This window comes from Eptesicus fuscus, chromosome 18 (genome assembly GCF_027574615.1).
Source record: "Eptesicus fuscus isolate TK198812 chromosome 18, DD_ASM_mEF_20220401, whole genome shotgun sequence".
NCBI classification, from domain to species: Eukaryota; Metazoa; Chordata; class Mammalia; order Chiroptera; family Vespertilionidae; genus Eptesicus; species Eptesicus fuscus.
This window is the reverse complement of record NC_072490.1, coordinates 41025298-41037324: the sequence shown is the minus strand read 5'-3', so window position 1 is coordinate 41037324 and position 12027 is coordinate 41025298. Positions and strand designations below refer to the sequence as shown.

The 12027-nt window shown below is 44.1% G+C and overlaps 1 protein-coding gene across 1 annotated transcript in view; it reads left to right on the top strand.

The window, feature by feature from the left end:
• The window catches only part of PBRM1 (polybromo 1), a 140359-nt gene that overhangs the window by 79815 nt on the left and 48517 nt on the right, over positions 1-12027 (top strand). The window contains exon 21 of the mRNA XM_008151491.3: positions 10613-10798. Within this exon, the coding sequence (XP_008149713.3) occupies positions 10613-10798 (186 nt within the window). The remainder of the gene's footprint in view (positions 1-10612; positions 10799-12027) is intronic.

Below are 12027 nucleotides of genomic sequence, written 5' to 3'. Positions count from 1 at the left end.
CAGTTAGGGGTGATCAGGCAGGCAGGCAGAGGGAGTTAGGGGCGATCAGGCAGGCTGGCAGAATGTTTAGGGGCAATCAGGTAGGCAGAGGCAGTTAGGGGTAATCAGGCAGGCAGGAAGGTAGCTTAGCCATTAGGAGCCAGTGGTCCCAGATTGCGAGAGGGATGTCCGACTGCTGGTTTAGTGGGATCGGGCCTAAACCGATTGGAGAGGGTGCAGGCTGGGCTGAGTGAACCCCCTTCCCCTCCGTGCACAAATTTCGTGCACCGGGCCAGTAGTATATACACTGCGTGGCCAGGTTATTATGATCTCTGAACGCATAATAATCTGGCCACTCAATGTATATCCTATATAATAAAAGGCTAATATGCAAATTGTCCCCTTGACCAGGAGTTCAACCAGAAGGCAGGCCGGCCAACCACCCATGTCCCCTCCCTCTGGCCAGGTTGGCCAGACCCCACCCATGCATGAATTCATGCACCGGGCCTCTAAAACACACACACACACACACACACACACACACACACACACACACACACACACTGAGTGGCCAGATTATTATGCATTCAGAGATCATCATAATCTGGCCACTCAGTGTACAAAAAGTTACAACAGATTCTATTATCTTATCTTACAACCTCTTCTTGGTTCTTGGCATCATATTTACCAAGATAATTACTACATCAAGAGTATCTACAGCCAAACTATTATTGAAGAACAAAACACTGGTCTGTGGAATAATAAGGGAGAACCATGGGTTCCCAAAACTACTAAAAGAAAAGTAACCATCTTGCTTGAAATAACTGGTCAGCAAAATGTTAATGATAGCTGCTCCTTAAATTATTCTAGTGCAGTTTACAGAGTGTAGCCTCTAGGCAAGCATCAACAGCATCATCTTGAGAACTTGTTAGAAATGCAGATTCTCTGGTTCCACTTCAGATCTGCCAATTCAGGAACTGAGGGCAGCACCCAGCAGTCTATCTTTTAACAAGTCCTGTAGGTGGTTCTGATGCAAACCTAAGTCTGGGAACCACTGCTGTAAGGCCTTGGATTTAAAGAGCAGAGGAGCAAGAATTTATGGCACCTGTCTTCCTTGGTGGATTAACAATGACACATGAAGCCATTATTTGATGGTACATTCTAGAGAACGGGTAGTACTAACATTTTAAAGTCTACTGGTCTTTGCCCTTAATTGATCCTTAGCTACCAGGAGCTATTTCCAGTTTCTTAATAATCTATGAAGACCTATGGTAGAAAAACAGAGCCACATAAAGACCAAGACCATAGAAGATTTTTGTGCCTTTCCCAGCACTGTACCTATTTCATGACTAGAGGAAAGGGAGCCCTCCTACTTAAACATCCCTATTAATAACTCTCTTTTTTGCACTAACTCAGAGACTATAATTCTCAGCAATGTGACTGGAAGTAGGTAAGGAATGTTGCTTTGCCATAGAATGTGAAGTCAGTACTAGAAGGACTGAGTAGGAAAAGCTATAGAAGCAGTGTGCTCTGAGGGTTATTGTAACTAGTTATTTTTAGCTAGAGAAATAACTGTGGTCTGCTTCACATTGTCCTATGTCAGTTTACTTTATGAATATTAAAGAACAGCAAAACAGTAGAAAGTAGGATAGTGGTTGTATCAGTTTGCCCTCTCTGTCTTTAAGCCATGGAGGAAGTTTCTTAATCAGTGACAATATAGATCTCACATACCCTGATATTATATTAACTTTTTGCACTCGGATGTCGAGTGTGACTCGACACGGTTAGCATCGGTAGCAGCTCGTATGTCGAATTGTATTGAATGTATCAATAATTTGAAATATAAAAAAAATCCAAATAAATAAGTTTGTATGAAAAGAAACTCCAGTTTTTTATCCTACTGCCACGCTTTGTAAAATCTGGGGCATTTAAAAAATTAAATCCTGAGTAGAATAAAGGAATTGAGAAAAAAAGCAAGCAAGTGCAAAGGGTTAAATACCAATACTAACCACTCATACAAGGATAAATACAAAAAGATAAAGCAGCAAAAGAGGACTTTCACTTAAACATGGCAAACTGTAAACCAGTGCTTATTGCAGCTTCTTCCCAAAACACCTCTAAAATGATGGAAAGGGTAAACACAGAAGCATTTCCTGCCCACAAAAAATGTAAAAAAAAAAAAAAAAAAGTGGAAGAGGAGATAATGGCAATTAAAATTTGAAAGCTAGAAAATGAATTAGTTGCCAACATTAGCTTCAACGATAGCATTGGATGAAGACCTTAAGAAGGCTATTTTTTGTCTAGAAATGCATAGGGATTAGAATACCAGGTATTCCTGAAAATACAGGTGCACGTGTGCTTAAAACAGAAAAGTCTAAATTTAAAGTTACTGAACTGCCAGATTGTCTCCCAAGCCCTTCCTGTGACTGTTCATCCTAAAGAGTCTAGACTCAGGGACAACCAGGATGACTTAAGGGTGCGGTTATAGTTCTGAAGAGAGAGATTGTAAGACCCCTGGCCCTCTTTAATAACTTAACTCCTAGGCTTATAGTTCTGAGAACAGGAGATTTTTTTTTTCTCTTAAGAAATGGACCAGACAATGGGGAAAAGCTAAAGATAAAAACGTCTGGAGGTCCCAAATAAAATCCAGCAGTCAACCAGCCCTATATGTGTATAGAAAGCTTATAATCAGCTTTTTTAGCATTTTCCCTTAAAATAGGAACAGGTACTATTTAAATAGGACCAAATATTTAAGGAAAAATCTCTCAAATGTAAAATAGAGAACAAAACAAAACAAAAAATGAACTTGGAGGAAACAAGGGGAAATGGAAGGAGAAAATTTAAGAAAAAGACAAAAACCTATAACATTTAGACCTTCAGCGAGATGACAGGCTACTGCATCCATAAACAAATTATATTATGTGTGAATTACCCTTAATAATAAAAGCCTGATGTGCTAAGTGTGTGCTCAACTGGTCGGCCGTTCAACCAATCAAAGCATAATATGCTAATGATATGCTAACACCACTCAACTGCTTGCTGTGAGCGCTGACCATCAGGAAGCAGACAGTTGACCAGTTGACCAGTCGCTATGACGTGCACTGACCACCAGGGGGCAGACACTCTGACCGTTAGGTTAGCTTGTTGCTGGGTCCGACTGATCAGGACTGAGCAAGATGGGCCGGATACGCTCTGGAGCCTTCATGTGGTCCCTCCCCCGCTGATCAGCCTCCCATGTCCCTCCCCGGCCCCTGGTCGTGTACCAGTGGGGTCCCTTGGCCTGGCCTGCGCCCTTTCACAATCCAGGACCCCTCGAGGGATGTCAGAGAGCTGGTTTCGGCCTGATCGCGCAGGCTAGGCCGAGGGACCTCACTGGTGCATGAATTCGTGCACTGGGCCTCTAGTATCTCAATAAAACTGTTGAAAAAAATGATAGAGAGGGATAGGGGTATAATATTGATGTTTAATGGTACAATCTTGGAATAAGTAGTAAGTAAATGAGCCGTGGAACAGTATGATTAATATAACAGTATTGTACTATAATTATGTAATGTGATAAATATCACTACAGTGGCAACAATATATAAAAGTAACAAAGTAGAGAACCAAGATGGTCATGGCATAAGTAATCACCTATACTTGCTGCCTCTCACTACCACATCAAAACCACAACTAAACAGCAGAACATCTACCACCCAGAACCGCGGGAAAGCTGGCTGAATACAAGTTCCACAACTAGAGAGGTGAAGAAAGCGCATTGAGACTGGTAAGAGGTGCGGAGTCGTGGAAAGTGCTGGCACCTGGATGTGCTGCTCTTTAACCGGGAGGGAGATACAAGCTCCCACTTGCTCTGAACTCCAGTTCTGGGCAAGACTCTGGGGGACCCAGGCACATACGGGGAGATGCTGGACTGTCTGACATCAGGACAGGAAGGCGAGGGCGGCTATCTCTTAGAGGTGCTCGCGGCGATCATTGTTCCTGCACGGGGGCGTAGGACGCGGAGAACCAGGGTCCTCTCCGGTTCAGGGCTGACTGGCAGCCATTGCTGTTTGCTCCGCCCTGGTGATTCCCAGAGACCCCGCCCCACCCAATTTACAACCCCACCCAAGCTGTGCGCAGCAGCTTTTACATATGATTGGCCTGTCCTTTCGCCTAAAACCTGTCAAACTGCAGCTGGGTCAGAGAGCCCCAGAGCTTCCAAGAGAAGGCCCTAGGCCCGGCAGCAGTAGCGGCCTTGCTTCACAGCTGGGCCTCGTCTGGGGACTTCCAAACCCCATACAAAGAGGAGGAATCTGCAGATTTCTCTGTAGCTCCTGCCGAGTGGCCCCAGACAGTGGCTGACCTTGCACCTCATTGGGGATCCAAGAGCCAGTGTACCCAGTGGTCAGAGTGAGACCATACCGGATTACAACTTTTCACATCCATAAGAGACACACTCAGGGGGCAGACTCAGTGAGCACCAAAGCCCTACTGAAGCAAGTCCTGCCCCATAAGGGTGTCTCCTGCACAACATCTTCCAGTGTAGACACAGTTGGTCATCAGAGCCAATTGGCCTGGAGGTCAATTCCTCCCAGTGATACCAACAGCAATCAAGGATTAACTACAACAAGACTGTGCACACAGCCCACAAAGGGGTGCACCAAGAGCGTCCACCTCAGGTGACTGGGGAGGCTGAGCCACTGGGCGCTATAGGACACCAACCACACAAGGCCACTCTATCAACTCGAGGAGACTTAGCAGCTACCCAGTACATAGGAACAGACACAGGGAAAAGCCAAAATGTGGGGACAAAGAAACAAGTCACAAATGAAAGAAATGGATGAAAGCAAAACCTCCAAGAAATTTAGTGAGTCCCTCAAGGATATGAAAAAGAACCAATCAGAAATTAAGCATACACTGACTGAAATAAAGAATAATATACACAGATTCAACAGCAGACTAGAGGATCCCAAGAATCAAGTCAAAGATTTGAAATATGAATAAGCAAAAAAACACTCAACTGAAAAAGAAAAAAAAGAATCCAAAAATATGAAGATAGTGTAAGGAGCCTCTAGGACAACTTCAAGCATACCAACATCCAAATTATGGGGGTGCCAGAAGAAGAGAGAGAGCAAGATATTGAAAAACTGTTTGAAGAAATAATGACAGAAAACTTCCCCTACCTGGTGAAAGAAATAGACTTAAAAGTCCAGGAAGCGCAGAGGACCCCAAACAAGAGGAATCCAAAGAATACCACACCACAACACATCGTAATTAAAATGCCAAGGGCAAAAGGCAAAGAGAGAATCTTAAAGGCAGCAAGAGAAAAACAGTTACCTACAAGGGAGTATCCATATGACTGTCAGCTGATTTCTCAACAGAAATTATGCAGGCCAGAAGGGCATGGCAAGAAATATTCAAAGTGATGAATAGCAAGAACCTACAACCAAGATTACTCTACCCAGCAAAGCTATCATTTAGAATTGAAGGTCAGATAAAGAGCTTCACAGACAAGATAAAGCTAAAGGAGTTCACTACCACCAAACCAGTATCATGTGAAATGCTGAAGGGTATTCTCTAAGAAGGGGAAGAAAAAGGTAAAGATAAAAATTATGAACAACAAATACATATTTATCAAGTGAATCTAAAAATCAAGTGAATAAAAAATCTGATGAACAGAATAAACTGATGAATTTAATAAAATCAGGGGCATAGAAAGGGAGTGGACTGACAATTCTCGGTGGGAAGGGGGTGTGAGAGTGCGGGAAGAGATTGGACAAAAATCTTACACCTATGGACAAGGACAGTGTTGTGGGGGTAAGGGTATTGAGTGGGGTAGGAACCAGGTGAAGGGGAGCTATGGGGGAAAAAAAGAGGAACAACTGTAATCTGAACAATAAAGATTTTTTTTAATATATTTTATTGATTTTTTTTTTTATAGAGAGGAAGGGAGAGGGATAGAGAGTTAGAAACATCAATGAGAGAGAAACATCGATCAGCTGCCTCCTGCACACCTCCTACTGGGGATGTGCCCACAACCAAGGTACATGCCCTTGACCGGAGTCGAACTTGGGACATTTCAGTCTGCAGGCTGACGCTCTATCCACTGAGCCAAACCGGTTATGGCAATAAAGATTTATTTTAAAAAATAAAAGTAACAAAGTAACACATTGTACACCTTAAATTTATATATTTTATGTCAAATGTATTCAATTTAAATTTTTTTTAGTGGTAGCAAAAAGGAAACATTTAGATAAGGATTAAAACAGTGGTTCTCAAACTTTCTAATGCCGCGACCCTTTAATACAGTTCCTCATGTTGTGGTGACCCTCAACCATAAATTTATTTTCGTTGCTACTTCATAACTGTAATTTTGCTACTGTTATGAATCGTAATGTAAATATCTGTGTTTTCCGATGGTCTTAGGCGACCCTGCTAGCGGTTCTCAACCTGTCTCGACCCACAGGTTGAGAACTGCTGCTGTAGAGCCTAGACCATCGGAAAACACAGATACTTACATTACATTTGCTACTGTTATGAATCGTAATGTAAATATCTATGTTTTCCGATGGTCTTAGGCGACCCTGCTCGCGACCCACAGGTTGAGAATCACTGCTGTAGAGCCTAGACCATCGGAAAACAGATATTTACATTACGATTCATAACAGTAGCAAAATTACAGTTATGAAGTAGCAACGAAAATAATTTTATGGTTGGGGGTCACCACAACATGAGGAACTGTATTAAAGGGTCACGGCATTAGGAAGGTTGAGAACCACTGGATTAGAAGATAAAGTTGAAATTTCTTAAGGAATAGAACAACAACAAATGAAAATAAAGAAAAAGATAACTAAAAGATCAGCCCAAAAAGCCCAGAATCCAAATAACTGCAGGAGACAGGTCTGCTAAGTTTTCTGCTGCTGTACATATAACAAGGGTCCCCTTTCCTCCACTTTTCAATAACATTTTCTCTCATTTTCTTCTGAGCCTTCAACTGCCAAATTGTTGGTGTCCATTTCTCTACCAACAGTCTATTCAAGGCAACCTATGCTAAATTTTCTATCATGCTCATCAAAATTCTTTCCAGTTTCTGCTTACTACCCAATTCCAAAGTCATTTCCATATTTTTTAGATATTAATTACAGTAACATTCCTCTACCATGTATAAAAATCTCATCTAAACTTCAAAAGTCTCAAATCTCATTTAAATCCTCTAAATTAGGTGTATGGGTAAGGCTCTCAGTGTGATCCATCCTGGGACATAAATTGTGGACCTGTAAAAAACAACAACAAACAAGTCCTCTGCTCCTAACAATATAGTGATGGGACATTCATAGTCTTAAGAGAGACAGTCCCATTGAAAAGGGAGAAATGGAAGGGGAAAAAATGTTATCAATTCCAAGCAATTTTTAAATCCTGACTTCATTAGGTTTCAAGGCCTGAAAATAGTCCTCTGCGACTCAATACTCTGCCCTCTGAATCATCCTTTTTCATGAAAGGTAGCATGTGTTTACAGCTGAGTGTTTTATCAGCCTGTTTTCCTGTCTGTACAATTGGGGGTGTTTAATAGCCCTCTTTCACTTTGTACTCTTTCTGTTTCCTTTCAGCCCAGTTGACAGTGTTCCTGCTGGCATAAAATTCTCAAGAACCTTGTGAATATGCTGCATATGTTACAGGGATTTATCTGATTAATCAACTACTAGATAACATTTTCCACCAAAATTGGCAAAGCTTTAACAAAAGTATAAGGATCTAGTACACCAATGTTAGAGAGGGAGTGGATCAATTGACCACTTGTAGCCAAACAATGAGGGACTTATTGGTTCAGGCTTGTAGGGGTCAGTTTGGAATATGTGTTTAAAAAAATATTTAAAATGTGCCCTGGACAATTGCTCAGTGGTTAGAGCGTCAGCCCATGCACTGAAGGAATCTCAGGTTTGATTCCCAGTCAAGGGCACATATCTGGGTTGCAGGTTTGATCCCAGCCCCCATTGGGGTGCAGTCAATTGATGTGTCTCTTATATTGATATTTCTCTCTCTCGCCTTCCCCCTCCCTCTCCACTAACTCTAAAAATCAGTGGAGAAATATCCTTAGGTGAGGATTAAATAAATAAATATTTAAAGTGCTTTTTTCCAGCTGTTCCATTCATGTAAAATTATCCCAAGGAAGTAATTACAAATGTTGGCAGAGCTTTATTCTAAAAAAGCAAACAAACCAAAACAACAACAAAAACCCTATGGTATTTGCAAATGCTGGCTTGTACTAGAGTCATTAAAAAGTCTTATTTAACAACAAAAAAATTCTTGTTGAAAACCATTTAATCTCAGGGGAAATGTTCATGATATATTAAGTGTGCACGTATAGGGTTTATAGTGCTGTATTTATATATATAAAAGCCTAAGCGACCATTACAACCGATCGACTGGAACGACCAGTTGACCAGTCGCTATGATGTGCACTGACCACCAGGGGGCAGATGCTCAACACAGGAGCTGCCCCTGGTGGTCGGTGCACTCACATGGCCAACCTCCCGTGGTCCCTCCCCCTAGCCAGCTGGCCCCGATTGCCCTGATCAGAACCTCCCATTGCCCCTTCTCCCCAGCCAGCCAACCTCCTATGGCCCTGATTGGGACTGGGCGAGACACCCTGATCAACCCCGATTGCCAGCCAGGCCGAGGGACCCCAGCCATGCCCAAATTCATGCACCGGGCCTCTAGTCCTACCTAATAATAGACAAATATGCAAATTGACCATACCTCCAACATACCCACAAGCCACGCCCACCATCCAATCAGAGCGAGTATGCAAATTAACCAAACCAAGATGGCTACAGCCACAGAGAGCAAGGTTTCCTAGGTAACAGAGGAAGCCAAGCTTTCCGCCTGCCCTTGCCAGGCCTAAGCCTCCACTCAAGCTACAAAGTTTCAATTATAGAAGGTAAACAGAAATGGCGGCAGAATGGAGCTTGAGAGAGCAGGCCAGGGTTGCCCCCGGCAACAGGAGAAGCAAAGCTTTCCGCACACCCTGGCCGGGCCCACCCGCTTAAGGCAACAAAGTTTCAATTATAACCCCAACAGAAATGGCTGCCGGCCTCGGAGGGAGCCCCAGGCTTGGCTCCGTTCCAGGCTACAAAGTTTTAGTTGTAGAAGGAAAATAAATTCCAGATACCAGGGCCTCCGCTTGGGTTGCTAGGGGGCGTGGCAGGCCTGCAAACCACCACAGGCCCCTCACTCAGGCCGCCCCATGCCCCAAGGGAACCCTACCCTGATCAGGGACACCCTTCAGGGCAAAACAGCTGGCCCCCACCCCTGTACCAGGCCTCTATCCTTTCTAATAAAAGAGTAATATACAGATTGATCATCACTGCAACACACAATATAGCTGCCCCCATGTGGACACAGGATGGCCAGCAGGAGAGGGCAGTTGGGAGGCACCCGGCCTGCAAGGGAGGGCAGTTGAGAAGGACCAGACCTGCAAGGGAGGGCAGTTGAGAGGGACCAAGCCTGCAAGGGAGAGCAGTTGGAGGTGATCAACCCTGCAGGAGAGGGCAGTTAGGGGTTACCAGGCCGGCAGAGGAGGGAAGTTGGGGGCAAACAGGCTGGCAGCAGAGTGGTTAGTGGGTGATCAGGCTGGCAGGCAGAAGCGGTTAGGGGCAATCAGGAAGGCAGGCAGGCAAGCAGTTGGGAGCCAGCAGTCCTGGATTGTGAGAGAGATCCCAGATTGGAGAGGGTACAGGCTGGGCTGAGGGACAACCCCCCTCCGTGCACAAATTTCGTACACCGGGCCTCTAGTATTATATAATATACATATTTCATATTTCCTCAATTCTAAGATTCCATTATTCGTGCCATATCCATGTAATAATAACTGTTAGGGAAAATAATTTCAGAGGCATTAAGATGAAGACATTAGATCAGGCGTCCTCAAACTACGGCCCGCAGGCCACATACGGGTGTTTTTGCCGTTTTGTTTTTTTACTTCAAAATAAGGTATGTGCAGTGTGCATAGGAATTTGTTTATAGTTTTTTTTAAACTATAGTCGGCCCTCCAATGGTCTGAGGGACAGTGAACTGGCCCCCTGTTTAAAAAGTTTGAGGACCCCTGCATTAGATTATTTTTAAGATTACATGATTTGCAAATGACTTACTCTTTATATCTTTCTGTATCATCAAGAATAACTACAGTGCCTAGCTGGTTAGCTCAGTGGATAGAACGTTGGCCTATGGACTGAAAGGTCCCAGGTTCAATTCCAGCCAAAAGCACATGCCCATGTGGGCTTGATCCCCAGTAAGGAGCATGAAGGAAACAGCTGATCAATGATTCTCTCTCATTATTGATGTTTCTATCTGTCCCTCTCTGAAATCAATAAAAATATATATATATTAAAAATGACTATGTTGAGCATGTATTATTATAATTTTTATTTTCTAGATCCTTAATGTATTTATTTAAATTAATAATGGCAGTTAGTTATAATTCAAGGAGACAGTTTTGAGTAGAAGCTATTGGGAATATGGATGTTATACTATTTGTCTTGAATCTTACTTTTGAATGTCTAGAAAAGAATTAAATGTATTAATATGTGTTATTTGAATCCTACATGTAATTCCAACATTCCTTTAATGAGAGCCTCTTTTGCCTTTTTTACCTAAGAGGCTGAAAAGAGTGAAGATTCCTCGGGTGCTGCAGGCCTCTCAGGTTTACATCGCACATACAGCCAGGACTGCAGCTTTAAGAATAGCATGTACCATGTTGGAGATTATGTCTATGTGGAGCCCTCGGAAGCCAGCCTACAACCACATATAGTCTGTATTGAGAGACTGTGGGAAGATTCTGCTGGTAAGTTCATTTTAAATTGAAGGGCACATTTGTGAGATGGGACTGTTTTACTCCTTGGTCCTCAGGGGAGAAAACTATAATTTACCCATTTTATGTCTTCTAACAATACTTGTTCTACAATGTATAAAATATAATTAAGCACCCCCTATATGAAAAACATAGGATCTAGCACTATGGAGCAGTGGCACAGTTGAGTCAAAAGAAATGTAACTTTTTGAAATCTATTTGAGATTATTCATTCAACTGATATTTATTAAAAACACACCATGAGCCAAATTCTGTAGGATAACAGAGATTCAGAAGAACAAAAGGCTCATGTTTTACCCCTGGCATAACCACTCCAATAAAAATCCTATATAATAAGAGGTATTATGCAAATTGGCCATCACTCCAACACACAAGATGGCCACCACAAGATGGCCGGCAGGGGAGGGCAGTTAGGGGCAATCAGGCCAGCAGGGGAGGGCAGTTGGGAGGGACAAGGCCTGTAGGGGAGGGAAGTTGGGAGTGACCTGGTCTGCAGGGGAGGGCAGTTGGGAGGGACAAGGCCTGTAGGGGAGGGAAGTTGGGGGGACCTAGCCTGCAGGGGAGGACACTTAGGGGAGACCAGGCCTGCAGGGGAGGGCAGTTAGGAGTGACCAGGCCGGCAGGGGAGAGCAGTTGGGAGTGACCTGGCCTGCAGGGGAGGGCAGTTGGGGGGGACCAGGCCTGCAGAGGAGGGCAGTTGGGGGTGACCAAACCGGCAGGGGAGGGCACTTGGGGGCCATCGGGCTGGCTGGGGAGGGCAGTTAGGGGAGACCAGTCTGGCAAGGGAGGGAAGTTAGGGGCAACTGGGCCAGCAGGGGAGGGCAGTTGGGGGCGACCAGGCTGGCAAGGGAGAGCAGTTAAGGGTGACTGGGCCATCAAGGGAGGGCAGTTAGGGGTGACCAGGCCAGCAGGGGAGGGCAGTTAGGGTCAATCGGGCCAGCAGGGGAGCAGTTAGGCCTTGATCAGGCTGGCTGCTGAGTGGTTAGGAGCAGGCAGGCAGGCAGGCGAGCAGTTGGGAACAAGCAGTCCTGGATTGTGAGAGGGATGTCCCAGATTGGAAGAGGGTGCAGGCTGGGTGAGGGACACACCGCCAACCCCAACCCCTACCCCCGGTGCACGAATTTCATGTGCCTTAGCTTAGAATTTGATTTTAAATAGACTTCCTAGAACAATTGTCATTAAACTTGAGACATGGAGAATGA